This window comes from Cyprinodon tularosa, unplaced genomic scaffold, assembly GCF_016077235.1.
Source record: "Cyprinodon tularosa strain WSP-4 unplaced genomic scaffold, ASM1607723v1 ctg100, whole genome shotgun sequence".
Lineage (NCBI taxonomy): Eukaryota > Metazoa > Chordata > Actinopteri > Cyprinodontiformes > Cyprinodontidae > Cyprinodon > Cyprinodon tularosa.
In genome coordinates, this window is record NW_024037783.1 from 293102 (window position 1) to 320011 (window position 26910).

At 39.2% G+C, this 26910-nt stretch overlaps 2 protein-coding genes across 2 annotated transcripts in view; one reads left to right on the plus strand and one right to left on the minus strand.

Annotated features, from left to right (window-relative positions):
* The window catches only part of LOC119775646 (NLR family CARD domain-containing protein 3-like), a 60486-nt gene extending 45479 nt beyond the window's left edge, over nucleotides 1-15007 (minus strand). The window contains exons 1-6 of the mRNA XM_038273735.1: nucleotides 14919-15007; nucleotides 13487-13540; nucleotides 13291-13401; nucleotides 3300-3416; nucleotides 724-814; nucleotides 6-222 (exon numbers count right to left, since the gene is read on the minus strand). Of these exons, the coding sequence (XP_038129663.1) occupies nucleotides 6-222; nucleotides 724-814; nucleotides 3300-3416; nucleotides 13291-13401; nucleotides 13487-13539 (589 nt within the window). The 5' untranslated portion in view covers nucleotide 13540; nucleotides 14919-15007. The remainder of the gene's footprint in view (nucleotides 1-5; nucleotides 223-723; nucleotides 815-3299; nucleotides 3417-13290; nucleotides 13402-13486; nucleotides 13541-14918) is intronic.
* A 1004-nt stretch (nucleotides 15008-16011) lies between these two features.
* On the plus strand, nucleotides 16012-26786 carry atp6v0d1 (ATPase H+ transporting V0 subunit d1). The gene is made up of 8 exons (XM_038309410.1): nucleotides 16012-16206; nucleotides 20091-20262; nucleotides 20615-20793; nucleotides 20899-20978; nucleotides 21115-21192; nucleotides 22304-22480; nucleotides 23360-23437; nucleotides 25843-26786. Exons 1-8 carry the CDS (start codon nucleotides 16080-16082, stop codon nucleotides 26002-26004), a joined length of 1053 nt encoding a protein of 350 aa, XP_038165338.1. The 5' UTR covers nucleotides 16012-16079; the 3' UTR covers nucleotides 26005-26786.
* The last annotated feature ends 124 nt before the right edge of the window (nucleotides 26787-26910 follow it).

Sequence of the window (26910 nt, forward strand, 5' to 3'; positions counted from 1 at the left end):
CTTACTATTCAACAAAGATTCAGCGAGCCGCTCCTCATTCCTTCTCCTCAAGAAGTTGATTGTAATTTTCAGGAATGCATATCTGTTGCTCTTTCTATGCATTTCCTCATCAGCTGTTTCCTCTTTATTCTCACTATACCTCCCTGAGCTTTCCGGGCTCAACATGTTCTTCATTTTTCTAAGTTCACTTGTTACAAAATGCATAATGTCGTCCTCAAGCACCTGGAGAAACACAAATTTCATATGAAACCTTTTTTAAAGCAAGACATCAAAATTATCTTTTATATTTGGAAAACCAGTCACCATACATCTATCCTGCAGCAATAAATTAAGAATAAAACTACAACTGATACTGCCACCCAAGGGCTTCAGAAGATGAACACTAATAATTAACAAATCTGCTCTTTCCACTGACTTACACAAAAAGAAATTGGAAACGAGGTGTCGAGGTGTTTGTCCGTATAATTAAACTAGTCATCTGCCAGTAACAAAAATGTGAACAAACAGGTTTTAAAAACTTGGGACTTTCCTGATTAGGCAGGTGATGCAAAACAAGTCTTAAACATTATAAGTATTATCACAAAATGATGTTTGTAGGGAGACGTTTATATAAAAAAATCAAAGTTTTAATTTTCGTCTTTGTAGAAAATGTGTTTTAAACTTAATATGAACTTCAATGAAGCTACACCAAAAAGATAATAGAAATAAAGTTGTACGCTATACCTTGAAAACTAAATCCAGGTGACTTTTATTCTCATGGCCACTAGACCTCCTTGATGGTCTTTTGTTGGAGAGGGGCCGCATCCGACTCAAACTGTGAGACAAAAAGACACAAAGTAAAGCCACATCTGAGGTTTTTACCACACCAATTATATTCAGAGAAATATATATTTCTGTATCCTTATTTTGAAAGGATTTTCACCCTGAATAATAATTGAATTACCGGTAACAATATTTAGGAATTCATCGGATCAAAATCACAAACTTGATCACTTCCATTTTACAATTAACAACAAATGTGAGAAATGTAACAATGCTATGTTTTTACAACATTTACAAGAATATTTGTCAAAGCTTTGGTAACACTTATAGTTCTCATATCAGAATTTGCAATGTTGTAAGACTTTATAGCTATTAAATTATATTTTTACTCCCATCTCTAAAGTAACATTTTGTAGTATATATTTTGTTGGCCTTATTGCTGTACTGCAGTGAACCTTTCTTTTGTTTTTCTTTTTTTATGTTCTATTCATGTAGAGCAATTTGAATTGCCTTGTTACTGAAATGTGCAACAAAAAATCTGTTGTTCCTAGGTTTCCACTGTCTTCCAGGATTTCTGCTGCTTAAAAAAAAAATAAAGCTTTATGTCTAACAATTTATATTCCTAAAACACATAGGAGCTAGAGGTATCAACACAGAGATGGGTGGATAATTTATAAAACAGCAATTTGGTTCTATACAATGTATTTATATAGAGCCAATTCACCACACATGTGAATTTGCAAAGCATGTAGTCAACAGGGGCTTTTAAAAACAATTATTTTTTATTTTTATTTATCCCCACCGAAAGGGTCGCTAGAAGAGCGAGACTTGGTTACAACTCAGTGTCCAAATGTTGTTTGTTCATTTTCTTTCTTGATTTCACACTTGAAACACAGCAGGTTATAAACCTTTGGAAAACACCAAAGTTGTGCCATACATTAGATGCCATGTTCAGATATTTACATAATTAACTAATACAAATTCACTGCAATATCAATGAGAAATCCATATAAATAAACATAAATGCATCCATAAGCTATAAACTCTTATTTAGACACACACCATGAAGCGTCAGTAACTACTGTATAAAGATCTGCAGCTTTTATAAATAATTCATATAAATACAATTCCTCATTAAAGCATAGCCAACAATATCTATAAATATAAACAATAGAATGCACAACAACAGACACTACACTTAATCCATTTCATTACATACAAACACCAGAGCTACCACTGCAAAAAGCAGCTTAAAACAACAACAACAGGAGCCCATTTACAAATGCTAAGTGAGTGAACCACATCTCCCATCATGCATTACAGGAAACAACTACGACTTCGGCCCGACTACAACACCCAGAGTGCACCGCGAATCAGGAAGTAAGCGCATAGCGTCAAACGCGCTTCGTTTCAAAAGTTTGTACCGTCAACTCAGACTAATAAACTTTAACAGTAATCGGCGGATTAAAACAATGCACTCGCCAAGCGACCACAGTGAAAAAGTTATAAACATCCGACCAGTTAAAGGGCAACAACAGTCGATCAAGCAGTTTAAAACAACCAGCGAGAGAATATTAAAACCCAGCACCTTACCGGTGATGTGCGTCGCTCTTCCAGCCATGCAATTGGATTCTGTCTCTGTGCGTGCACGCTCCTGTTTATCTACGCATCACTAGGAACACTACATCCAACGGCAAGCCAGCACACCAAACCAGGTAAGTGCCACCTCCCACCTAATCAGCTGTGCTGCGTTACACCTGATCACCCGTGAGTTGACGTTGTTTACCCACCACCAAATGACAGTGCACAAAACAACAATCATACACACAGATTTTAATTCAAATAAATAAGTGTAATTTCATGCAACTAAATGTACCATTCTGTATATTTAAGCAGCCTAAACTGTTTTATTCATAATTCTGTTGTGGTTCATCTAAAGTTTCTTCAGCGGAATCCCAGTCTTCTTTTCATGCTTTTTGTTCCTGGTTATGTTATTAACAATACATTGTTTTCAGTAAGGATGAAGTGTTATCATCAGATAAAACCTAACCCGACATAAACATGTAAAAATCCTGTTTCTGGTTATGTTTCTTGTTATTGCTCAATTCATAATTTAAAAAAAGCCTTAATATAACATTCCGTAAAAAAAATTCAAAAAAATATCCACTGGACTTGGTTTTCAAGATTTGAAGACGTTTCGCCACCTCTCCAGGAAGCTTTCTCAATTCAAATGTCTGGATCCGCAGTGAGTTTGAGTCTTATATAGACAACGCCTTGTATCGCTTGGAAACATGCAAATGGTAACCGATGAATGGGTCGTTTAGTTCCATCGTTAGCCTGTAATATCTGAACCTGTCTATGATTCTAGGGGTCGTTAAAGGGGGGATTGCCATTAAGGGGGGGATTGTCTCCTGTAATACCTGAAACCTGTCTATGATTGTTAAGGGTTGGTCGTTAAGGAGGTATTGTTCACCGGCTGGAGCGGGTAGGTCCCTCGTTCCTCCGTCTTAATATAACAGAATTAAATAGAGACATACATTTCATGAACAGAGGGGCGTTGTTCCACGATTTCATCTGGTTCATCTTCTGATTGTTCTGTACTCATGGATACAGAAGTTGGTTGAGATAGTTCTAGTCTCTTTGTATCCATTTGGCTTTAAAGGCACACTATGCAACATTTTTCAGTTAATTAATGTGTTCCATAACGTTTTGGATGATTAAATGAGTAATTTCAGGTTGAACAAAGGTATTCTCGGCCGCCCTGGTGGTCTGTGGGGGAAATACTGCACTTGCAATTGCAGGAGCACCGACCCGCACCCATAGGCTCAGAAGTCTCCTGAGAGTCAGTCTTGCTTTACGGCGAGAACTGCTACACCCCCCCAGTTAAAAGCATTCTCGTTGCTAGTATAGTGGGTCTAGAAATTAATGTTTTACTAAAACAGACACCCCCATTTTTTTTTAAAAGATTATTTTATTTTAAGATGATTAGAACAACTTTCTAAAATTAACTGACTCATGTCGATGACCAGCTAGTCAGTAGAGGGCGCTACTGTCAGTGAATGAACAAACGAGGAAACTTCTTATAGTCTCTGCCCGCGCATGCGCCGTCAATAATAAACCGCTGCCAGCAGAGCCAGGCACAACGTATTAACGTGTCCGTTCCTCATCATTCACAGGTACTATTTATAACTATTCCTAAACATTCTTAAAGATGTTGAAAGTAATGTGAACTGTCTGTGACATGATAGTAACGTGTTGAGAGGACTTGATCCGAGTTCTGATAAGTATTTGTTTTGTTTTGTCGAGTCGAATAACGGCAACCGCCAGTAGTTCTTTAACGGCTGATTACAGAGAGCACACGGGACGTACAGATGTGTATGTGAAAGAGAATATAGTATCTGTTTTATGTTTACTTTCTGTATCTGAGCCAATGGCTGAAGGTATGAATGGGGATTAGATTTATTACTGTCTTTGGTGATGGGAAGTTATTATTTTGATGAATAGTAAGTTTATTTTGCAATGAAAGACATATACACTCAGAGACAGACACATGTAATGGGTTATTATGTCGCACTTTATTTTATTTTACAAGAGTATTTGTTTGTCATTTTATGTTTACTTTTTGCATCTTAGCCAATGGCTGAAGGTATGAATGGGCATTAGATTTATTACTCTTTGGTGATGGGAAGTTATTATTTTGATGAATATTAAGTTTATTTTGCAATAAAAGACATATACACTCAGAGACAGACACATGTAATGGGTTATTATGTTGCACTTTATTTTATTTTACAAGAGTTTTTGTTTGTATTACTCAGGTTATTAACAATATTATAAACCAAGAGGTCAATTGTATTTTTAGCTGTTTTGAAGTTAAAACCTATGACAGTGTATTTTGACATGAATACTATCCCCATGTTAGGATGTTTTGTGATATTCTCAAAGCAAGGATAGTTTGATATTTTTGTTTAAATGGAATGACTGAATGTTTAAGATTGTTGTAGTAAATAATAAACCGCTGCCAGCAGAGCCAGGCACAACGTATTAACGTGTCCGTTCCTCATCATTCACAGATCCACAGTGCATCCTGCCTGTGCATCGCTTGTGCCGGCCCAGATTTCCCCTAGGTCTGAGGCCGGTAACAATTGGGGGCTCGTCCGGGATCTCCAGCGCCACCTAGTTGGGAGAGTGGGAACTGCTACAGAGAAGACCTGTGTCCAAAGCTTCAGGAAGGCTGCAGTACTGTGCGTCATCCATAGAGTAGAGGCTACAGAGGTTAAAGATGGCTACCACAACCCCTCGGAGGATGCTGGTTTTCAAAATCCGAAAGAGACTGTTTGCATTGAGTATCAGTCAACTACAGGTCATCGCCAGTGCAATTGATGACGGATCGGGGCCGGACGCTGAGGGCCTTATGGCACTGAGTGAACCAGAACTGTTTGATTTGATTGACGATTTCTTAAGAAGCGAGAAGCTAAGCGGCATGGAAGATGAAGTCATGTCTCAGATTCTTCACCTTGACGACATGCTCGATCGCCTGTTACAAAACACGAATGAAGGAGATACAGTCGGGGGAGCAAAAGAAGTCAGTGAGGCTGCACCCCCCCAGCAGGAGGATACAGACACTCGTCAAAGGATCAGTTCGACTACTGCATCCATGGGCTACCACCTGCTGTCATCACCTGAAGAAAGAGACTTTCCCAGCCCTCAACCGACCACAGCCAGAGACAATAATGGACCTCCCAGGAACCTTTCCACCACATCGCCAGTTGAGTCCGCCACCAACAGCGCATGTGCCGCCCTTCCTGGCCGTGCCAGCCTGTCTTCCAGTGCTGGTGAGCAGGTTGTAAAACTCACTGATGTAGCTGCTCTGTTTCCACGTAGAGAGTTTAAGATTCATGGTGGTCAGATTTCTGACACCGGCTCTGAAGTGTCCTACAGCAGCCTCTGTAAACAAATGGATCAAGGTTTACTGGAAGGGTTTAGTGAGACAGAAGTTATTCGCACTGTGTTTAAGATAACTAAACCTGGTACGTTCAGGGAGATGTTGACTAGCAAAGATGATCTTACTATGAGTGAGTTAAAAAGGTTTCTCCGCTCTCATATTAGAGACAAGAACGGGACTGAACTTTTTCAAGAGCTTAGCACCGCTAGACAGCAAGACAAAGAGGGCCCACAGCAATTCTTTTATCGTATCATGGGTCTAAAACAGAGGATTATTTTTGAGTCACAACAGCCAGGTGCAGATTTTTGTTATGATAAAAAACTTGTCCAAGGCACATTTCTTCACACTCTTTACCAAGGATTAAATGAGAAAAATAGCCATGTAAGATGTGACCTGAAACCTTTTCTCACAAACTTACAGGTTACTGATGACCTTCTCTTAGAACAGATCACTAAGTCCACTAGTGAGGAGATGGATAGGGTGAAACGCCTTGGTACAATGACTAAAACCCGACCAGCGTCTGTAAATGTGGCTCAAACTGACCAGACTAAACCAACCGCTGTTGATGCTGAATTACAGGCAAACCGCGCTGCTATTCTAGAACTGACTGCACAGGTGAACTCGATCGCTCAACAAGTTGCCCGCGTTGTCAAACCCTTAGAGCCTGTGACCAATGGGAGTCCTTGCACCCCTTTCACCCGGCCCTCAAACCGATTCCAGATATCAGCTGAGAACAGAGGCAGATGTCAGGAGTGTGTGCAAAAGAACATTAGGAGCTGCCCACACTGTTTTGTTTGTGGCCAAGAAGGTCATAGAGCAGTTGGATGTCTGCAGAGAAAGGTGTCGGTAAACGAGAGGAGGTCACAGGAATGAGGCTGCCGGTGACCGTTGCCAGTAACAAGCCTCCAGCACAGGCTAACTCAGTTGAAACCACAAACCCAGTAGACTCAATTTCACTGCTGTCCCAGCCCACATCTAGAAACCGGGTAGCACAATTAATCGGCAAGCGATGTATGGTCTCATGTGCAATGAATGGAGTCCCACTTCAAATGCTGCTTGACTCAGGGGCTCAGGTGACCATGGTGGGGAGAGCATGGGTAGAGGAAGCACTACCCACTGTTAATATACAGCCACTCTCATCCCTATTCCCAGACCAACCGCTTGAAGTATCTGCAGCTAATGGTACAACAGTTCCTTTCGATGGATGGGCTTATGTGGACTTACAGATACGCAGTAAGAGCCATGGACACATTGACATTCAAGTACCCATATTAATAAGTCAGAGTTGTGTTAATGGTCCCCTTTTAGGTAGCAATGTCATTGCGGAGATGATCAAGGAAAACAAAGAACAGGTAGATATTACTGCCATACTGAAGGAAGCCATGAGTCTCAGTGAACAAACAGTGGAAACTCTGATCTCCATCCTCCAGATATTGTCCCCTGATGAAACACCTTCCCCTTGCCCTGTGCGAGTCGGAAAGAAAGGACTAAAAATCCCTGCTGGTCAAATCTGTGAGGTGAGGTGCAGAGTCAGAGCATGGCCACAGGGTGGAACAATGGTATTTGAGCCCAGCCTAGAGAACAACTGTCCTGAGGGTTTAGACCCCCTTCCTACTTTAGTCGATGTCCCCTCAGGCTCATCAAAAATTGCAAAAATCCCCCTTCAGAACTTCACCAAACATGACATCTATCTGCCACAGAGAACCATATTGGGCACAATTGAGGGAATTAGTGAGGTAAAACCAATTACCCTTTCTCCCAGCGATCCGAAGCAGACAAACAGTTCCACTGCTCAAACCTGCTCTGCTCTGATTAGAGAAAAATGGCATCCACCTATTGACTTGTCACACCTCGAAGAGGATGAACAAAAAATTGCCAGAGAGATGTTATATGAGGAATCAGATGTCTTTGCCAAGGATGATGCTGACATCGGTTGCATCCCAAATTTGAAACTCAAAATCCAGCTTAATGATGAGACACCTGTCCAAAAGCGCTATAATGCGATCCCAAAACCCCTGTATGGAGAAGTAAAAGAATATGTGCAGAAATTACTTGACCAGGGCTGGATAAGAAAGCCCACCTCACCATACTCATCCCCCGTGGTCTGCGTACGAAAAAAAGATAAGAGCCTACGTCTGTGTGTCGACTATAGGGCGTTAAATCTTAAAACTGTCCCAGACCGTCATCCGCTCCCGCGCATTCAAGACCTGCTGGACAACCTGGGGGGCTACTCCTGGTTCTCCATACTCGACCAGGGCAGTGCTTACCATCAGGGTTTTGTCGATGAGAGTTCCAGGCATCTGACCGCCTTCAGTACCCCTTGGGGGTTATATGAGTGGCTTCGCCTCCCCTTTGGCCTTACCAACGCCCCGGCATTGGGCACCTAGTGACAAGTGGTGCCCAATACATTGGGCGCCTAGTGACAAGTGAAGGTATCCAGATAGATCCTAAAGACCTGGAAGCAGTGTTACAACTTAAAGAGAGAGAACCGAAGAATGTGGGAGAAGTCAGGGGTCTGTTAGGCTTCCTTAGCTATTATAGATCATTCATACAAGACTTCTCAAGAATCGCACGACCTCTGTTTCAACTCCTAGAGGGTACCAGGCAGCCAAGCCAAAAACCTGTCAAAGGTAAAAGTACCCCAGATTAACAAAAGGTGTTGAAGCCTGGGCCGCTCCTCTCCAATACACCTGTCCAGTGGACTTATGAACACACTGCTGTTGTCACTCGCCTTGTGGACATGCTAACCAATCCACCTGTTTTGGCCTACCCCGACTATAATTTGCCCTTTGTACTGAACACTGACGCATCCAATGAAGGGCTGGGGGCTGTGCTCTACCAGCAGCAGGGAGGCAAACTTCGTGTGATTGCTTACGGATCCAGAACACTTACACCAGCTGAAAAAAATTACCACCTCCATTCTGGTAAGCTTGAGTTTTTGGCCTTGAAATGGGCAATCTGTGACAGGTTTCGGGATTATCTTTATTATGCACCTACATTCACCGTGTATACAGATAATAACCCCCTTACTTATGTCATAAGTACAGCCAAGCTCAATGCGGTTGGACATCGCTGGGTGGGTGAGTTGGCAGATTTTCACTTCACCATAAAATACAGGCCAGGCAAGGCGAACGCTGACGCCGACACCCTGTCACGTTATCCAGTACAGCTGAAGGGTCATGTATCAGAGTACACGGAAACCCTGCCCCCCGAAGTTGTTTCCACTATATGGCAGGGGAGCAAGGCTGTAGCTGAGAAGGATGTGCCATGGATGGCTGCACTACATCTCAATTCTGGTGGTGAAGACGACCCCTCTGTGACAGTCCCCATCATCACCCCAGAAGACATCCGAGTTGCTCAAATGGAGGATGAATCGATCAATGAGGTGATGACACTGAAGAGGAGTGGATGGAACCCCAATGGTAAAGATAAAAGACGGATGGGGCAAGAGACAAGGAGACTCGTACGTGAATGGACCAAACTCAAACTTGACAAAGGAATTCTGTACAGACAGACAGAAAAATGGAAACAGCTCGTTCTCCCAAGTAAGCTAAAGGCGACCGTGCTCAAACACCTGCATGATGACATGTGACATGTCGGAGCTGATAAAGTCATCCACCTAGCAAGACAAAGGTTCTATTGGCCATTTATGCAGCGGGAAATAGAAGACCATGTCATTCGCCGGTGCTCCTGTATTAAGCAAAAAAAACCCACTGTCCCAGAAAAAGCGCCTATGGAGTCAATTACAACTAGTTCTCCATTTGAGCTCGTTTCTATTGACTACCTTCATCTGGAGCCAAGTAAGGGAGGATTTGAGTATGTATTAGTCTTGGTCGATCATTTTACACGCTACGCGCAAGCGTACTCAACTAAGAACAAGTCAGGCAAGACAGCAGCTGAGAAAATCTTCTGTGATTTTATTCCCCGTTTCTCTTACCCTCAGATTTTGCACCATGACCAGGGACGGGAGTTTGAGAATAATCTATTCCAGCGGCTCCAACAGCTGTCTGGCATTGCTCACTCTCGTACTACCCCATACCACCCGCAAGGGAATCCGGTCGAACGGCTGAATAGAACGCTGTTACAGATGCTGCGCACTCTCCAAGAGGAAAGGAAAACTGAGTGGAAAGATTATTTGCCCCATATAGTCCATGCGTACAATTGTACGAAACATGAAGCCACCGGCTATTCACCATTCTTTCTCCTCTATGGAAGAGCCCCACGCCTGCCCATCGACTTAGTCTTTGACCTGGGGACAGAGGAAGAAGCGCCCAGTCGCGAGGAATATGCACGGAAATGGGCTACTCGAATGCAAGAGGCTTACAGGATAGCCTCAGAGAATAGTCGTAACAGCTCAGCTAAAGGAAAAAAATACTACGACCGTGGTGTTAAAGGAATTGCACTTCAGCCAGGAGACCGCGTGCTTATCAGGAACCTCTCAGAGAGAGGTGGCCCGGGCAAACTCCGTGCTTACTGGGAGAAGACAGTGCACAGAGTTATTGTAAGGATGGGGGAAAGCCCTGTTTACAAAGTTCAAGCTGAAGAGGGAGACAAAACTACCCGTGTACTCCATCGTAACCTTCTCTTATCTGTTAATGACTTGCCATTCGAACAAGATGAGCACTCTTGTCATACCCCACGGCAACAAATAAAGCAGAGACACAAACAGATGAGCAGCAGAGAAGTAGATGAGCAAGATTCTGATGGTTCTGTTGACGAGGAGGGATATGTGTACAATCCCCGACGGCTGCCTGTGTATACAAGGAGAACAATCAGACATCAGAAGCCTCCATCTGATAATTTCAGCAATCACAGAGTAGAGGCGCAAGAATTCCAACCTCCAAGACGTGCATCAGCTTCAGATGCTGAGTACCAGCAAATGGAATCTGCTCCCATTGTGGTACCGGCATCGGCACCAGCACAACTACAGGATGACACACAGTCTGCTGAGAATGTCCATGAACAAACTGGAACAGTTGATCGAGCAGATGATACAGGTCAAGGAATGCCAGAGGGGATGGTTGAGCCTGATAGAGAGTCACAAGGTGGAGAGCTCTTAAGGAGGTCCAACCGCAGGGTTCAACCCAGAGAGAGATTCACTTATGACCAATTTGGGCAGCCATCATACCAGCCCTGGGGACATGGAGTGAATGCAATGTTCCCATTTCTTCCTTACCCCTTGACTCCGTACCCCATCTTACTCGGAACAGAGTACTACCCTACTCCAACTGTGTGGACTCATTAGACAGATGACTTTTCCTAGACTGTTACCTGTCTAGGTGATGTCTTGTGGTGTAGTTCTAGATGTCCGGAGACATCTCTTGAAGTGGGGGAGAGTATAGTGGGTCTAGAAATTAATGTTTTACTAAAACAGACACCCCCATTTTTTTTTAAAAGATTATTTTATTTTAAGATGATTAGAACAACTTTCTAAAATTAACTGACTCATGTCGATGACCAGCTAGTCAGTAGAGGGCGCTACTGTCAGTGAATGAACAAACGAGGAAACTTCTTATGGTCTCTGCCCGCGCATGCACCGTCAATAATAAACCGCTGCCAGCAGAGCCAGGCACAACGTATTAACGTGTCCGTTCCTCATCATTCACAGGTACTATTTATAACTATTCCTAAACATTCTTAAAGATGTTGAAAGTAATGTGAACTGTCTGTGACATGATAGTAACGTGTTGAGAGGACTTGATCCGAGTTCTGATAAGTATTTGTTTTGTTTTGTCGAGTCGAATAACGGCAACCGCCAGTAGTTCTTTAACGGCTGATTACAGAGAGCACACGGGACGTACAGATGTGTATGTGAAAGAGAATATAGTATCTGTTTTATGTTTACTTTCTGTATCTGAGGTAATGGCTGAAGGTATGAATGGGGATTAGATTTATTACTGTCTTTGGTGATGGGAAGTTATTATTTTGATGAATAGTAAGTTTATTTTGCAATGAAAGACATATACACTCAGAGACAGACACATGTAATGGGTTATTATGTCGCACTTTATTTTATTTTACAAGAGTATTTGTTTGTCGTTTTATGTTTACTTTTTGCATCTTAGCCAATGGCTGAAGGTATGAATGGGCATTAGATTTATTACTCTTTGGTGATGGGAAGTTATTATTTTGATGAATATTAAGTTTATTTTGCAATAAAAGACATATACACTCAGAGACAGACAGATGTAATGGGTTATTATGTTGCACTTTATTTTATTTTACAAGAGTTTTTGTTTGTATTACTCAGGTTATTAACAATATTATAAACCAAGAGGTCAATTGTATTTTTAGCTGTTTTGAAGTTAAAACCTATGACAGTGTATTTTGACATGAATACTATCCCCATGTTAGGATGTTTTGTGATATTCTCAAAGCAAGGATAGTTTGATATTTTTGTTTAAATGGAATGACTGAATGTTTAAGATTGTTGTAGTAAATAATAAACCGCTGCCAGCAGAGCCAGGCACAACGTATTAACGTGTCCGTTCCTCATCATTCACAGATCCACAGCGCATCCTGCCTGTGCATCGCTTGTGCCGGCCCAGATTTCCCCTAGGTCTGAGGCCGGTAACACTAGCACAGTGGCGATCTTTGTGCAGTTATGCTACGTTCATGCAGCAAAAGCAGCAAAATCGCGTCTGCTGCTTCATTTTTGCTGCTTGTACCAGTTAGTTCTGACGCGCAGCTGAAGCAGCTTTGCTGCTCTGGCTGCGCGGTGCAAAAGTGTGTCTGACGTGCGTTGGGCGGAGCTTCACTATCCTTTCTCTGCCTTGCAGCTATATTTGCTGTGATCATTTGGAATAAAGTAGTTTTAATATGTGTTTAAATGAGAAAAAACACCTGAAAACGTAATCAGTGCCGTCAGTTCATTCAGATTATTATCCTGCCTTCAATATTTTTTCTGTCGGAGCCGCTCAGACCCCCCACATACCAGCGGTGCGCCGACAGAAGGGATCCCTTCATCAGCAGCCTCTGGCCGGGTCACCTCCTCGCAGTTCACCACGGCAGCTGGTAGGTGTTTTTCATCTAAATAATCCAAACTGCATACTCTGCCAGCAGATTTCTGCATTTTAAGTTAATTTAGGCGTCAATAAACTGTTTAAGAGGAGAGATTATAGCCTCTGATCATCAGCGCTGTGTCTCTCTCCCTGCGTCAGATGATTAAACGCGCCTTTCAGCTGCTCAGACGCGCTGGGCCTGCTGCTCAAAACGCGCCGCGAGAACCTTTTGCTGCGCCTTGACGCGCGTCAACCATTGACTTTGCATGTAAACTCGCTGCTTCTGTCGCGCCAGCTGCGGTGTGAACGCAGCATTAGTCATTCGTTGCGTTCGCCTGTCTGCTAAGCTGAAAACAACCGCGCCTGGCTTGACGGAGAAACCAGGAGAACAGCTGAGCATATTTACGACAGTGCACTTTTACTTTCGCCCTCTGGGGGGAGCCTCGCTGGAAAATCAACACTGGTTGCATAGTGTACCTTTAACACATAGACATACATATATATTTATATGTCCTCATTTAACAATAAAATCAGAAAAACTTGTATAACTTATTATAGTTATCCTATAAATCACTGTCTTACATTTTATTTTCAGAGGGTCCTTCATCCTTGAAATCCAATGGTTCATGTTTGGATTCTGTCATCGACAAGCCTCTTGGTAGGTGAGATTCTGGCCTTTCCTCATTTATTTGGCTTGAAGACAAAACATTTAATTTTGATTTCATCTCTTTTTTTAAATATAATACAAACGTTTGAAACATTTACAGTAAAGTCTCACATTTTATCTTCAGGTGAGACATGATGTGAAGATTCTGGTCTCTGCTGGTCCATTCTGCTTTAATGTGACATAACGACATTAGACACGAAAAGTTTTGTTAACAGACAAGAGTTATTATTGCTTTGGGTGAGAGAAGGAAGGAAGGAAGGAAGGAAGGAAGGAAGGAAGGAAGGAAGGAAGGAAGGAAGGAAGGAAGGAAGGAAGGAAGGAAGGAAGGAAGGAAGGAAGGAAGGAAGGAAGGAAGGAAGGAAGGAAGGAAGGAAGGAAGGAAGGTTTAAATTTATTATTATCTGGTTGACATAAAAAAACTATACGATAATAAGCAGTTAGCTTTAAAAAAAAACTTATAATTATCTGATACTAATTACACTAATAAAAATTGATAATATCAATTACCAATCAATTACTTAATTCAGTTATCCAAGAAAATTACTGTCTTACTTAGCTTTAAAATGTTTACTTTTGATTTAATCTCATTTCACAAATCTAATACAAATGTTTGAAACATTGCAGTAAAATCTCAAATTGTATTGTCAGACTGGAGATGATACAAGGATTCTGGTCTCATGGACACAGAAGTTGTTTGAGATGGTTTTTGTCTCTTCGTATCCAATTGGCTTTAACACATATAGACATACATATATATTTATATATCCTCATTCAACAATAACATCTGAAAAACTTGCATAACTTATTATAGTTATCCTATAAATCACTGTCACATTTTATTTTCAGAGGGTCCTTCATCCTTGAAATCCAATAATTCTTGTTTGGAGTCTGTCATGAACAAACATCTTGGCAGGTGAGATTCTGGGTTTTCCTCATTTATTTGGCTTAAAAAGAAAATGTTGATTTTGATTTGATCTTAATTCAAAAATGTAATATAAATGTTTGAAATATTTCAGTAAGGTCTCACATTTCATCTTCAGCTGGGACGTGTTGTGGAGATTCTGGTTTCTGCTGGTCCATTTGGCTTTAACAGGATATAATTTAACATTATTCACATGTTACAGTTTGATATAAGACAGTGACTTTTACTATGACTTACATTTTACTTTCAGATGAGATACTTTTAAAATTAATGGTTTACTTTCAGACAGTTCAGTCCTCATCAACACACAGCGTCAAGCAAGAGACTCTGGTCTTTCTGGTTTAATTAGGCTTCAGAATTAATAAATAGACAGACAGACAGACAGACAGATTACTTTTTTAAGATCTTGTTTTTTTGTTGACAATAGATTAGAGCTGTTTTCTGCTCACTAACTTGAGTAAACAGAGTACCTTAACATGAGAACAATATTTTTCCCTATTTTTATTGAAGCATTTAGAAAGATCAGACATGAGGCTTTGTGATAGCAAAACACAAATAATAATACATTTGAATAGAGTAAACAGCAAAATGAAAAAGGTTTACATAAAACAAACATCCTACCTGACAACGTCTAATCCAAGTAAGAATTATAAAAGAAGGTATAAAGCACCATCCTTTCCCAGCAGAGTCAGTGTACATCTGACTTGTTACAGTATGTCATTCTGGTTAAACCAGTAAGTCACATGCATCTGATGGTAGAAAACAATGTCAACTCAAGTTGAACACTGCCACTTGTTGTCCTGGAGAATAGAGCAAGCAATTTTAATTTATTATTCTTCAACATGGTACTTTTTGTAGCATTTTGTTAGTTTTTCCTATCCTCTTATGATCAAATACAACTTGAATACATGCTGTTTAAATGTGGTTAATCAGCTCTGCCTTTTAGTATTCAATATACATTGTTCTGCTGTGGATTGTCAGCCAGATATTAACTTCTACTTAGAAAAAAATTTATCTCTGCAAACTTACTTTACTTACTTTTTTCAAATCAGTGATTTTACAATAAACATTCATGTGGAAAAGGTTTGCCCACTCCATGTCCTCATGATGGCTGGTATATAAGCAAGACTTGACTCATTAATAGTACTGTAAGTTTTTCTTTTTCGATTATGACATAAGTCAAAAACTATCGTTGAGTGCTCTTAAAAAGCAAGTTTACTTAAATGCCTAATAGTAAATGACGGACCAACAACATAGGAAAGTTTTTATTTTTTTTTATTTTGAAGTACTAGAGTAGACTGTATATCACCAGAAAGCAGGATTTTAAAAACATCTATCTATCTATCCATCTATCTAATATACCATCATATTATTTTTCATGATTGTATATTATAGAAATCTCCCATTAAAAAAAATCTATTTTCCATCACATGTAGAATAAGATATTAAATGAATATAGATAAATATAGTGAGTTTATGTCTGGGGCCTTACATTTTAAATTAATATTACTGCCCCCTACTGGTTTATCATGAATATTACGTCTTGTCGTTTCATGGTATTTTTAAGCTGAAAAACAGCTGTTACCTTTAGTGCTACGATTAAGATCTAATATCAATCTATGTTTTAATAAATTAAGTAGCAAAGATATCGGGTGATTGATATCTCGTAAATCTCGAAGTTACACACAGGCAGCTGACGGATCAGGTGACTGTCACGTGGTTCCTCAGCTGACGCTAACTGACGGTTTCCCAGCTGCAGCGACGGTCTGACGGTCGGCCAGGATGCCTTTCTCCGAGCTCTATTTTAACGTAGATAACGGCTACCTGGAGGGGCTGGTCAGGGGGTTTAAAGCTGGAATACTGTCTCAGGCCGATTATTTAAACCTGGTTCAGTGTGAGACTCTGGAAGGTGAGCTAAAGCAGACTGAAGCTAACTGCTAGCAGCTAAATCTAGCTATCGTTTTAAATACTAAATAAAGTGGCTTAACTCGGTATATGTATAAGTGTTTTTGTCTGTGCTTGTATTGATACAGTTATCTTTGTCTTTTAGTTTAGCCTTCAAGTATCGAACATCATTTACTGTCAATGTCTAATGAATCTGATGTTGATTGATGCTAGCACTTCTTAGCTAGTGTTTTTCAATAGATAATGTAGGAAATTGTTGCCGAGGCTATAAAATGATGGGCTTTTGTTTAAAGCGAGGCTGCTTTTATAGTTCCCTTTTCACTATGTTATTATGATTTATATTGTGTATATTTTATACATATTAGGGCTGCACACACAACTTTACATAAGTATAAGGTCACAAAAGCGAAACAGATAATCCATCGTGTTAAAAGGAAAAATTCTATCCTTATTGAAAATATGCAAAGTTATTGTCTTTAGTAAATTAAAGAAAATTAATTATTAAGGGTGAAAAAAAACACACACACTGCTGTACTTTGTTTTAATCAAGTCTGATTGAACTCAATTCAAATCAACACTAGATATGTGTATCTGATATATATTGAAGGATAAATAAATATAATTGTAAAAAAGGCTGCTTATTGCTATTATTGCAAATTACTGTCTCAGCAACTATTAAATATATTTAAAAAATACAATGATTTTAAAAATTCACAGCATTAACTGTGGCATTATCTTGCCATGTTTTGGATTGACCCCAGTGGTAATTTCAGTTGGCTTTCTGCCTGGCTAAACATTCCCATAATCTCTTATGATATTATTATTACCTTTTTTTATTTTACAGATGTTTAAGGTTGTTTTTTAGGACATGATTGCAGTTACACTCCTTGGTAGAATGTCTTGCTAAACATTGCTTGATGGTTTGCGGTATTAAGTGTAAGATTACCTACACTTTGGCTACCAGTTGGATTATACAGGTGCTGGTCATAAAATTAGAATATCATGAAAAAGTAGATTGATTTCAGTAATTCCATTTAAAAAGTGAAACTTGTATATTATATTCATACATTACATACAAACTCATATATTTCAGATGTTTATTTTGTTTAATTTTGATGATTACAAATGACAACAAATGAAAATCTCAAATTCATCATATCAGAAAATTAGAATATTGTGAAAAGGTTCAAAATTGATGGCCCCTGGTGCCACACTCTAATCAGCTAATTAACTCAAACCACCTGCAAAAGCCTTTAAATGGTCTTTCAGTCTAGTTCTATAGGCTACACAATCATGGGGAAGACTGCTGACTTGACAGTTGTCCAAAAGACGACCATCGACACCTTGCACAAGGAGGGCAAGACACAAAAGGTCATCGCTAAAGAGGCTGGCTGTTCACAGAGCTCAGTGTCCAAGCACATTAATAGAGAGGCGAAGGGAAGGAAAAGATGTGGTCGAAAAAAGTGTACAAGCAAGAGAGATAACCGCACCCTGGAGAGGATTGTGAAACAAAACCCATTCAAAAATGTGGGGGAGATTCACAAAGAGTGGACTGCAGCTGGAGTGAGTGCTTCAAGAACCACCACACACAGACGTATGAAAGACATGGGTTTCTGCTGTCGCATTCCTTGTGTCAAGCCACTCTTGAACCACAGACAGCGTCAGAAGCGTCTTGCCTGGGCTAAAGAGAAACAGGACTGGACTGCTGGTGAGTGGTCCAAAGTCATGTTCTCTGATGAAAGTAAATTTTGCATTTCCTTTGGAAATCAAGGTCCCAGAGTCTGGAGGAAAAGAAGAGAGGCACTTCATCCACGTTGCTTGAAGTCCAGTGTAAAGTTTCCACAGTCAGTGATGGTTTGGGGTGCCATGTCATCTGCTGGTGTTGGTCCATTGTGTTTTCTGAGGTCCAGGGTCAACGCAGCTACATACCAGGAAGTTTTAGAGCACTTCATGCTTCCTGCAGCTGACCAACTTTTTGGAGATGCAGATTTCATTTTCCAACAGGACTTGGCACCTGCACACAGTGCCAAAGCTACCAGTACCTGGTTGAAGGACCATGGTATCCCTGTTCTTAATTGGCCAGCAAACTCTCCTGACCTTAACCCCATAGAAAATCTATGGGGTATTGTGAAGAAGAAGATGCAATACACCAGACCCAACAATTCAGAAGAGCTAAAAGCCACTATTAGAGCAACCTGGGCTATCATAACACCTGAGCAGTGCCACAGACTGATCGACTCCATGCCACGCCGCATTGCTGCAGTAATACAGGCCAAAGGAGGCCCAACTAAATACTGAGTGCTGTACATGCTCATACTTTTCATGTTCATACTTTTCAGTTGGCCAACATTTCTATAAATCCTTTGTTTTTATTGGTCTTCAGTAATATTCTAATTTTCTGACATGATGAATTTGAGATTTTCATTTGTTGTCATTTGTAATCATCAAAATTAAACAAAATAAACATCTGAAATATATGAGTTTGTATGTAATGTATGAATATAATATACAAGTTTCACTTTTTAAATGGAATTACTGAAATCAATCTACTTTTTCACGATATTCTAATTTTATGACCAGCACCTGTAGGTCACAGTTAGGGTTCTGCCTCTCTGTATAGCAGCTTAGTAAATATTCCATACTGTTGTCTTACTTTGTGGTGTTTCTAGTTAAAAAAATATTTCCACAGAGCAGTCATGTTGTGATTAAAAGTAGGTTAACTACATTGCTGCACTCCATGTTTTGCCTTCTGCTAAAACATTGCTAACTATCAGTGTTTTAGTGTTTTACCTAAAGAGCAGTATTTCTCAAACCTCCTTATGTATCACTGCCCAGCATATTATGGATGTCTGTCTGTTGCAACTCAAGTTTTTTTAAATTATTATAAGACTTCCTTAGCAGCCTTCAAGGGCTGCAATGCTGGTTAATTGTTGTATAATTCAGGTTTAAGTCAGCAAAGATGAAATCTAAAACGTGCAGGGCAGTGGTACTTGAGGACCAGGAATTAAAACCACCACTAAAGAGAATCTACTGCACGTCTCATGAGACCCGCTTCCCTTCAGAGCATTTCTGTTAGATTTCCACTTCACAGTTTGCCATTTAACAGCAGAACATCATTCAGAAACTCTGCAGCATTAAATATGGAATACAAACTCATGGCTTATGATAAGAAATGTCCACAGTTTGGATCTTAATTTTTTGATCTGTGACGTACATTAGTATTGGTACCTTCCACTGATTTTGGATAGACTCCTCCCTTAGTTAAAATCACTTTGCAAGCTTTTAAAATGTATGAAGTTATTCACACTATCTTATACTTTGTTGAATGCTGTGGTTGGTGCACCAGGTGTTATTTGCTAGGTGTAATGGGTTTAATTTGCTAGGGGTGTTATTTACTAGTTGTAATAAAATAAAATAAAAAATCCAAATTGGGTCATACCAAATATTCAAGATGTTGTATCTTAACCTTTTTCTCTTTTAATTTTTACTGATTTTCATTCAACATTGCTTTGTTAACTCTTGATTGTTTAAATGTAATATGCCAACTGTTCAGAGTTTTTACTACAGACATTGCAGTTTTATTTGGTGTATAATTGCCAGAAACCTATAGTATATGCTACCACAACCAATATTTTAGGAATTTAGGATCAATATACGTTTTTCTTCCTCACATGTTTAAAATACCTGATCTAAAAGAAAAATGTAGCTTTACATCCAGATTGAGTAGTTGATTTTGCAACTAAAGAAGCTTGAAGAATATTTGAGGTTTATCTGAGGTCAGATTATTTATTTAGGTTGACAGACAACCTAACAAATATTTGATAAAACTGCATTGTCTGCTACTGATGGTATTATAATCTTAATTTTGACAATGTTTTTACTCTGCAGACCTAAAGCTCCATCTGCAAAGCACAGACTATGGCAGTTTTCTTGCCAATGAGGCATCTCCACTCACTGTGTCGGTCATCGATGATAAGTTGAAGGAAAAGATGGTGGTGGAGTTTCGCCACATGAGGAACCAGTCGTACGAACCTTTGGCTAGCTTTATGGATTTTATCACGTGAGTTGAAATCTGCCAAATTGGATCAATTACAACAATATTTCTCTAAGTTCCATAAACAGCTAATTGGAATCCTGCAAAGTATTTTAAAATAACAGATTCTGCAAATAAATAGTAATAACCAACAAGTAACAACAATAACATGGAAATATGTGTTTTCTGTTTAGCATAAATTATCTTTCTGTTTAGCATAAATCATCAAAGATCCTAAACATTTTAAAATCCTAATCTATACATTTTAATATTTTCTCTGCACTCTAAAAATGTGTTTATGCTAAAATTTAAACATATTCCTAGGCTGTGAACATCCAAATAAAACCTTTTCTAAAATTCTGGCACTTGTGTTTTGTAGGTACAGCTATATGATTGATAACGTCATCCTGCTGATCACGGGCACCCTGCATCAGAGGGCGATCTCTGAACTCGTCCCAAAATGTCACCCCCTGGGAAGCTTCGAGCAGATGGAGGCAGTCAACATTGCCCAGACCCCTGCTGAGCTCTATAATGCCATCCTGGTGGACACTCCTCTAGGTATGTTGGGACTCACATTAACTCATTAATTAAAGCGAAAACATTTGCTTAGAGTGATTAAAAAACAAAACATCAAAATAATAACAATTATTTCTTTTTGTACAGCTGCATTCTTCCAGGATTGTATATCTGAGCAGGATCTGGACGAGATGAATATTGAAATCATTCGTAACACACTTTACAAGGTAAATCCCTTATTTACACTGAAAATTATTTTGTCTGGAAATATAAAACTATTTACAGGAAAAAAATTTAATTGTTTCAATTTGACAGCTGTGTTTGTTTCACTTTATATCGGTTCCTAAAACAATTTTTTTTCAGGCTTACCTGGAGGCTTTCTACAAGTTCTGTTCTAACCTGGGAGGAACCACTGCCGACACTATGTGTCCAATACTGGAGGTCAGTCGGTACCACAAAGATAGAAAAATTATAATTCAGAAAATATTTATGGTTTTGCTACAGATAAAATAAACCCACGGAATATTTTTTGAAATATTGGAGCTTAAAGGAAAATTCCGGTTTTTAACACTTTTAGCCCCTTTTCTGTAGTGTCCAGGATGAAATTGAATGATCGACACCAAAATTTTGACGATTGGTCCTGTCTCGGCTATTTGGCTCATGTAGAATCCCCCCCTGGCTGCTTCAGAATGGGTTCCATAGTGCATGTCAGATAATGTCCTTAAAACAACCTTAAACGTTCTTTTTTTAAAATATGCTACTCACCGGGTCGTCAGCGCTGTTCAATGACGTTCCAAAAAAAGTTTCGTGAAGAAAAACCGTTCCTGTCTTGTTTTATTTAGCATTTTGTAAATCCCAGAACTATTTTTTCCGATACATCACAACCGCTTATAAACTTCAGCTTCCCGTTCGAATCTGAAGCGTTGCACACTCCAGACCACTAGTTGGCGACAATGTCTCTATACTTTGGGAATGTAGGACCACTGTGTAGGACATAGCAAACAAATTTTCTGAGTTTTTTAAAGTGTTTAACAGAGACGTTAGCACCTCGACGTCGGAGTACACAGAGTGAAGCGAAAAGACTACAACTAAGCGTAAACAGGCCCCATTTCCGGTGGCGGAGGCATATTGACTATTCCAACAGACCTCAATGGGATTTACAAAATGCTAAATAAAACACTACAGGAACGTTTTTTCTTCACGAAACTTTTTTTGGAATGTCATTGAACAGCGCTGACGACCCGGTGAGTAGCATATTTTAAAAAAAGAAAATTTAAGGTTGTTTTAAGGACATTATCGGACATGCACAATGGAAGCCATTCTGAAGCAGCCAGGGGTGGATTCTGCATGAGCCAAAAAGCAGAGACAGGACCAATCGTCAAAATTTTGGTGTAGATCATTCGATTTCATCCTGGACACTACAGAAAATGGGCTAAAAGTGTTAAAAACCGGAATTCTCCTTTAATGGATCTTGCATCCTCCTTGTTTATGTTTTGCACAAACCTTTTGGTTCAATTTTTTTTTTGTTTTTTTTTTGTTTTTTTTGTTGCAGTTTGAGGCCGATAGAAGAGCTTTCATCATCACCATCAACTCATTTGGTACAGAGCTATCGAAGGAAGACCGAGCCAAGCTCTTCCCTCACTGCGGCAAGCTTTATCCAGAAGGTCTTGCACAACTGGCCCGTGCTGATGACTATGAGCAAGTCAAGGCTGTTGCTGATTATTATCCTGTAAGTCCAAAATACTTCAGTTTACTAATAAAACCTGTCAAATCTAAAATGATCTTCAGTTTTGGTGCTTTTGCTTTTGAAGCAGGATTGCCTCATCATTCTTTTTCACTTTGCAACAGGCAAGAAATTAAAATTGTTTGCTTAATCATTGATTCAATAGAGAAATATGGCAAGGCAAGTTTATTTGTACAGCACAGTTCAGTACAGAGACAATTCAAAGTACTTTACATGAATTAAACGGTAAAATAGAAGGAAAATAAAAGCAAGTAAGGATAAAAGCAGGTAGTAAAGCAAATAAAACAGTAGGAACACAAATTAAAACTAATGTTAATTCAGTTACCACTTTAAATGTCACAGTCAAAGGCAGTTCTGAACAAATGGATTTTTAACTTAGACTAAAAAGAACTGAGCCTTTCAGCACTTTTACAGTCTTCTGGGGGTTTGTTCCAGATAAGTGGAGCGTAGGAACTAAATGTTGCTTCTCCATGTTTGGTTTGGTGTGCAGAGTGAGCTTGAATAACTGTTTTCTATGTTGCTACAAAAAGCAGTTATAATTGTATTAATAATGCATAAGACCTAATTGTATAGCCTACTATTCACATTTAACATCATAGTAAACTTGAGAATACTTTTGTATAGTGTGGTCCATCAGGGGGCGCTCTTACTCCGCATATGTTTATTTATTTTTTTTATATTGTAGATGTTAGGCAGAACTTTATTTTTTCTAGCTTCTAATTGGTTTCTCATATTGTAGCTGTTCTGTGCTGTATTTTGTTTTTATCTCAATCGTTTATCGTACATGATGTATAGTATTGACATGTCCCAGTAAAAAGCTCATGTATAAGTCTCTGTGCTCTTTTTTTTTTAATTCATCTTCAGGAGTACAAGCTGTTGTTTGAAGGTGCAGGCAGCAACCCAGGAGATAAAACCCTGGAGGATCGCTTCTTTGAACATGAGGTAAATCAGTTCATAACACATTTTTTTTTCCTTTTACAGCAGTTGGTTTAATTTAGGAACAGTTCATCATGGCTGAATCATTGTCATGGGACAGACTTTTGCAAGATGACTGAAGGCAGCTGTCAACAGCTTTTTTTTTCTAAAAATGCGCTGGGATACATAGATTGGCCTGCGAAGTTAATTATTAATTAGTACATTTCTATATAGTTTATCCGGACATAACTTTTTTTTGTTGTTGATGGTCTAGTGGTTAGAACAGGGAGTTTCTGCTTTAGGAAGACTAAACTGTCCTGCTTCAATTCCCTTAGAATGGTGTTTTTTGGTTCCTTAGCCCTGAGATGCTTACTATGCTGTTCCCTGATGGATAATTTAAAAGCAGAGAACAAATTTCATTGTAATGTCAAACTGTAATGAAAGAGATGCTGATAGTTATTGTTATAATATCAGTAGTTTATCTAGTACTGCTGGGTTGTCATGATACTAACATTTTGATATCTGTTTCAACATTTTGATACTTTTCTTTTCAGCACCAGCAGTATAATTACAGACTTTATTTATTTATATAATTACTAACAATAGCATATAATTCAGGAAAAAAACAAGGACAATCTTTTCTATTGCACACAATGTTGAAACAAAATATGAAACTATTCTCTCTCTTTACCATTTTGCATATTTGAGCCAACAGCTTTGCATATGCAAAGCACTGCCTGCTCACTAAAAACAGTATATTGACCCAACAATGCTTTTACCATTTGTCACCACAGTCTATAACAGGGATGGGCAGTTCCAGCCCTGGATGGCCTGAATCCTTAAACTTTTAGATATGTCCTTGACCTAACACAGCTGAATAGAGTAAATAGATAATTAAAAGGACTCTGGAGAAATTGATTGCATACTGTGGAGGTAATTCAACCATTTGATTCAGGTGTGTTGAACAAAGGAGGAATCTAAATGTTCCAGGAAATCGTCCCTCAAGGACTGGAGTTGCCCACCCCTGGTCTACAACAACATAGAAAAAGTCACTAGTCTCTTTAAAAAAAAAAAAAAAAAAAAAAGTAATGACAGCAGTCTGAAAACTAAATGTAGTAACAAAGTCGCTGGCAGCAATGTTCTCTCCAACACATTTCCCATCTCAGCGCTGCCATCGTGTAGCTGCAAGCTCTGTTGGCGGCACTGTAAATATCGGTCCCAGCCAAATGTTGTATAATACTGTTTTAAATGCCTTAGTAGGAAGTAAGCATTGGCATATTGAGCAACCCTTTAGTACTTGTAAAAATCACCTGAGCATTATTGACCTTAATATGAATTGTGGTTTCTGTTCAACTGTCTTTAAACAAAAAAGGAAAAAAACGTTTTCTACAGTGGAAATATGTCTTTGTTGTGTCCAAGTCACTAAAGTAGCCCTCTTTCGTTTTAGCTCAAACCTGTTGATTTTGCCCGGAATATGCACCGGAGTACAGCTGAAGCCAAACCGAGACCTGTTCATTTTGCACTAGTTTTGTGCACATTAGAGTCCGAGCGACTCACCCAAATGAGACCAAATTTAGGCGTTTGAAATTTAGATCGACCTACTGTAATGCTGCAGGTGTGAAAACATCCTTAATGTGTTACTACTTTATTACTAGCCTCATCTAGTAATTTATTAAAATCTTTTGACGTTAATTGACTACATTTAGTAAATGTAGTCAATTAGAGCAGCTTTTGTGTGAGTCAGTCGTGTTCTTGGACTGGGAGAAAGACACGAAGAGATAATGTTGTCAACTGCTCAGCAAGAAAAGTCGCTATTTTTTGTCTTTAAATGTGTTACATGACATCTTGCCTAAGTTGCATACTTAACGTCATCCAGCTGGAAGAGATTCCGAATCCCCCCCCAATTGTTTTGTTTTTGGGCTTTTTTGCTGTCTGACAAAGCAGCCCAGAGAGATAGGATAGATGTTCAGCACTATACTACATAAGTAGTAGTAGAAAACAGCCGTTTACAGCTTTATAAAAGCCTTTTCATGTTGTTCAAGAGTGACAGTATTTCTTTCTTAGAGTTTTTCCACAATCTGTTGGTAGTGGTGATATTTATGAGCTAATTCACAGGATGCCACATTTGTGAACCCTTGTCTGCTGCTCAACACTGCAGGACCTTTTGATGTGCCTTGATGAGCAACAACCATAAACCTTGCACGTAAACCAGCTGCATCTGCTGCTCAAATCGTGTTAAGTGTGACTGTAGCATTTGAAATAAGTGAACAATCTGCAGAATAGGACTTTTCTTTGTCTGATTTGTTGATTAATACTGACAATAATCATTTGTTACAGCCTTAATTTGACACAGGGAAATATTGCAAACTTTCTAATTGCATATTTTCTACTAAAATTCCTAATTTCCCTTTTTTCCTTTCTGTGAATTGCAGGTGAAGCTGAACAAGCTAGCTTTCCTCAACCAGTTCCACTTCAGCGTCTTCTACGCATACGTCAAGCTGAAGGAGCAGGAGTGCAGGAACATTGTGTGGATCGCAGAATGCATCGCTCAGCGGCACCGCGCTAAAATTGACAACTACATCCCAATATTTTGAGCTTGCATTTCCACTCACTTTTTCCATCTTCAGCCCTCTATCATTTCATCCACTCTCGTCTCTAGTCAGTCTGGTGGTAAAGGATCTAAAACCCTGGCTCTGATACTTTCTCATAGTCAGGTGTTCTATATTGTAAATTCTGTGCTCTAAAACAAATCACCCGTGTGTTGTTTGCCAGAGGGCTTTGGTCCCTGTTTTGAACCCATTTGACTTTCAAACTTGTGTCTGGATGATCAAACCTTTCCAAGCTCAGTGTGCTTAAACCATCGCTTCTCACGCTCTCAACCCCTCAGATGGTAAAATAAACTTAAGCTGATATTTGCAATTTAGTAAAAACAGGTTAAATTCAGCAAGCTTCAGTTGGTTGAAGATTTTGATTTCTCTTTCTCCAAGCTAACCAATCTCAACTAGTCTTTATCTTATTCAGCTGAAATAAAATGTATTTGAAACATTCCTCTACTTTAAGTTCTTTAAAGTCTGTATTTATTTCTGTTCTGGCACTAGAGTTTATCTGCATGTCTGGTAATTACTGTCTTTCCCAACGACAAAAAGTGACACAAATGAGTCTGATTTACTGTTTTAGACAAGTTATAGCTTGAATGGAATGAGAGCTGCGGGTTCTGAAGCAGTCAGACGTTGCTGTCATTCCTGCATTTGTGTGATGTTTCTGTATATGAACAAAGTGGTATTAGAATATTGTGGCTATATAAAAAAATCCTGTTAAACTCTACAGGTTATATAGATATTTAAAAAATTATTATATGATTTTGTGTTCTCATGTTGTATAAAACTTGATTTATTAATGTTTTGATCTGATGTTGTGAACTGTGCATTCTCAATGACAATAAACAGACTTTGGTCTGAAGAAATGGAAAGTCTTAATCATTTTTTAGTTTCCAAAGTTTA

Excerpts from the sequence above, each read along its gene's own strand:
- atp6v0d1 (XM_038309410.1), top strand. The coding sequence starts at position 16,080 with ATGCCTTTCTCCGAGCTCTATTTTAACGTAGATAACGGCTACCTGGAG. Across the intron at positions 20,794-20,898 it reads CCTGGTGGACACTCCTCTAG|CTGCATTCTTCCAGGATTGT; the intron begins GTATGTTGGGAC and ends CTTTTTGTACAG. Across the intron at positions 21,193-22,303 it reads CTATGTGTCCAATACTGGAG|TTTGAGGCCGATAGAAGAGC; the intron begins GTCAGTCGGTAC and ends TTTTTGTTGCAG.